Consider the following 3,512-nt stretch of genomic DNA (forward strand, 5'->3'; position numbering starts at 1 on the left):
AGGTCTAGCGCACTATCTAGGTTTTTTTTAACTATTTATATTTTCTTAAATGTGTTACAGAACTACATCTGTATGGCACATGTAAGAAATAAGATCTTCATGGGGAAGTTATAGTATTATCACTGAGAATTTTTCAAGAAGATCAATGTTACTTGTAGCTAACGTCAATAAAAGTCATTATGGGAAAGGTAGAGATAATCAGTGGCATAACTAGGGGTGGGCAAGCACAGCATGCACTTAGGAGGGAATCGCCCCAAAACCCTGTCTACAACCTGGCAGCAAAAGCAGCCCTATGGCTTTGCAGCAGCTAGATGCACAGCTTCTGTCCTGCTACTGTAAGAGCAGCAACTGCGGGTGGCTGTTTATGCATCCCTGGCATGGGTAAGACTCCTGTGCCCAACCCCCCACATTCCTCCAGTGCTGTCCCCATCCTGTCTCCTTTCTCCCCCACCTCTGTAGAGTTTGCCCAAGACACCACCTCTGGGGATGATTCTTTATATTTTCAGGAAGTTAATCTTCATTCCATGAAGTGTTAAAAAAAAATCTGTTATTAAATAACATTTATAACTTCTTATCAGAGACTTGTATATTAAGAAACTGTTCATAATATGGATTCCAAATTGATTTCCCATGTAATTCTTGTGTTAGTTTCATAACCTAGATTTTGTATTTTTGGAAGCAGATCGAAGGGGTTTATAGAGCACCATCAAGTACAAAACTGTTTTTTCATTATGGTTTGGAGGTACTAGTTACTACTACAGATTTAAATTCAAATGGTAGATCAGCTCAGTAGAAATGGAACAGACAAAAAGAGCTAACATTACTATTTTAATAAGTGAATGTTGAAATTCACATTTTAAAGGCTGTGTGTGTATTTTCAAGAACAGCAAAGACAAAGAAGCACTCCCGAGACATTAAGACAGAGGGCTGTTTATCATCTGGCAACAAGGCTTATTCAGACTGCCAGGAACTCTCGACTGGATCCAGACAGCTTGCGAATATACTTGAAAGGCCTGAAGAAAAAGTATGAAGCTGCCTGTCCGGTGTTTGGGCAAAGTGAAGAGCAACTGTAGTGTATGAATTATGCTAACGGACTAATTGTTACGGTGAAAACAAGGCTTATTGTCTATCGCACCATATTGTTAGCAATAGTTTTCCATTTAAAAAAAAAACTTTCGTTTTAATATAAATTATACTCATTACTGTCATACTCATAGATGGTCTCCACATGTGATTATATGCCAAGTTATTCTTCTGAAGCAAATTTGAAACAGAAGCATCTGCTTTATATAATGGAAATCAGTATTATAATAATAATATTCCCCTTTATTTATTTTGAGAGAGACAAATGCAAATAGTATTTTAACTACTCAAGGCTCAATAGTTCAGCATTAGTATTATACAGTATACAGATCTTATACAGGTGTATTAGAGATCTTGGCCAGCGAAAAACTGGCACTGTGACTTGGGCAGAAAAGCTATACTTTTCTCCCTTGCTGTGCAGCCACGGAGTCTGCTCATTCTTCAGGGGGAATTCCACCTATAATGTTTAATTCAGCATTTGGCTAACAACTCAAGGCTGCTTCCTCCCCAAATTTGGAGTTCTGATCCAACTCATTTGTTGCTCATTTGCTAGCGCAAATATGATAGTCTCATTCGACAGGATATTATAGGATGAACTTTTTCCCCTGTGTCCCTGCAGCCTTCTTACAGTTGTCCAGTGCTGGCTAACAAATCTACTCTGGAATGTATTTGGGAAAAGAAGAATGGGCCTATTAGCCTGAAGTCCACATGCCCATTGAGAAAATGGCCATGAGATGGACAGTGCTTGATATGTTAATGATGAAAGACTCGGAGCAGAGGCCCCATTTTCAGACTCTGGGTATTGTGGGGGCTCCACTTGATGATTTCTGTAGCAGTAGAGGAAAATAAATATGTATGTTTCAAAACAGAAAATTAGATGTTATGCAGAGTGTGTCACACATTTTTTTCCATCCCATGGAGCTGGGTTAAATCCTTTAAGATGCATGGCTCCTGTGGGAAAGAGGAACGGACAACAGCATTAATAGGGAGTTGTGGGAAGCCAACTACTTCTTTTGTCTTTGTGGGTAACTCCCTGATAAAAATGGGATGTGTTTTGGCTTTCTACTTCAGCATTACTGATGGCTGATTGTTTTTTAAAAAAGGCATTGGCATTGAACTCTTTGTCAAAACATATTTACACCTAGTTACAAGTAACATCCAAGATTATTACCTTAAGGCTGGAAGAGACCAGAGGAAGAATTATTTCAGTTCTGTTGTTCTATTTTGTTTTCTTTGTGAATTTGACAATAATTTGTTATAGTAACTTTCACTCTTATGTTAATGTCTAGTTTCACGAATTGAAAGGTAAGGCAGGACATTTACAATTCAGGAGTTCTCTTTTGCTGAAAATTTATTCAGGTGCAGTTTAGCCAATGAGGCCTGAGGTGTACTCTTGGAGTTAATGAGTGCTTCTCTACCTCATAAGGGAGATTCAAAAGGAGTAGATTCTGCCTACTTCCTCCTCAAGGACCTATGTGGAAGTTCAGTCTAGCTAAAAAAGTAAGATGTTTCTTTTGAAACAATATAATTTTATAATTTACGTATTTGTTTAACATTTAATAAATGGCCTATTCTGAATTATAGTAGTTTACTTTTTTCTCGAACATATTTTATTATTTACTTCCTACATCTTAATGACACCTGTAAAAAAACCTTTTAAAGCCTGAATTTTCTGCAGTTTGATTCATTTCAGCACTTTTGTTTCAGTCCAAACTCTTTGATTTCTTGTTGACAAGGTTGGGATTACATGTGGTCCTGCCACAAATCAAAAGCTTTAAAAAATAAAATGATTTTTTTTCTGCTGAGAGAATATTTTAGCTTTAATTCTTTGAACTTGTGCAAATTAAAACAAAACAAAATATTGTTTTATTTTCCACATTAAAATATCCCTCTTTCCATTCTCCTTCCAGGCTGTGTCAGTTACCAAAAAGAAAAAGAAAACAATGTTTTGGTAGACTGCAAAATGTCAATAAACAATAGATAAAATTAGCAACTGTCTGTTTCCCAGGAGTTTCCAGAGTTTGTGTTGATTATAAATCAATTTAAAAGAACACAGCCATCCCATTGAATAAAAATGTTTTTCCTCCCTATTTTAGTTTATAATTTATATAGGGAACAAAACATGATAGGGTATTTTGTATACCTAGGACAAGTCTCTGCTTCACAGAATTTAGATTCTAAACAAAAGATGTAAACAAGTTGGAATAAGGAAGTTACAAAAGAAATTCACTTTTGCCAATTTTCCATATAATACTTCTATTCAAATCTTATCTGTCTGATTAGTTTTTAATCTCTTACTGTGGGTGGAGATGGTAGGAGCGCCTAAAGGTAAGATTTTGGGTGTCCATACACGTGCTTCGGGGTAGGAAGGGGACATTTTAATTAGATTGGCTCCTGGAGAGCCACTCTAATTAAAACACTGCAGCATT

The 3,512-nt window shown here is 36.6% G+C and overlaps 1 protein-coding gene across 1 annotated transcript in view; it reads left to right on the forward strand.

Annotated features, from left to right (window-relative positions):
• MSH4 (mutS homolog 4) overlaps positions 1–2,856 on the forward strand; it is a gene marked incomplete at its 5' end in the record, with an annotated part of 59,979 nt that extends 57,123 nt beyond the window's left edge. Inside the window, one exon of the mRNA XM_019501466.1 lies at positions 888–2,856. Within this exon, the coding sequence (XP_019357011.1) occupies positions 888–1,073 (186 nt within the window). The remainder of the gene's footprint in view (positions 1–887) is intronic.
• Positions 2,857–3,512: the final 656 nt, after the last annotated feature.

This window comes from Gavialis gangeticus, unplaced genomic scaffold (genome assembly GCF_001723915.1).
Source record: "Gavialis gangeticus isolate Ggan-Ray unplaced genomic scaffold, GavGan_comp1, whole genome shotgun sequence".
Taxonomy (NCBI): Eukaryota; Metazoa; Chordata; order Crocodylia; family Gavialidae; genus Gavialis; species Gavialis gangeticus.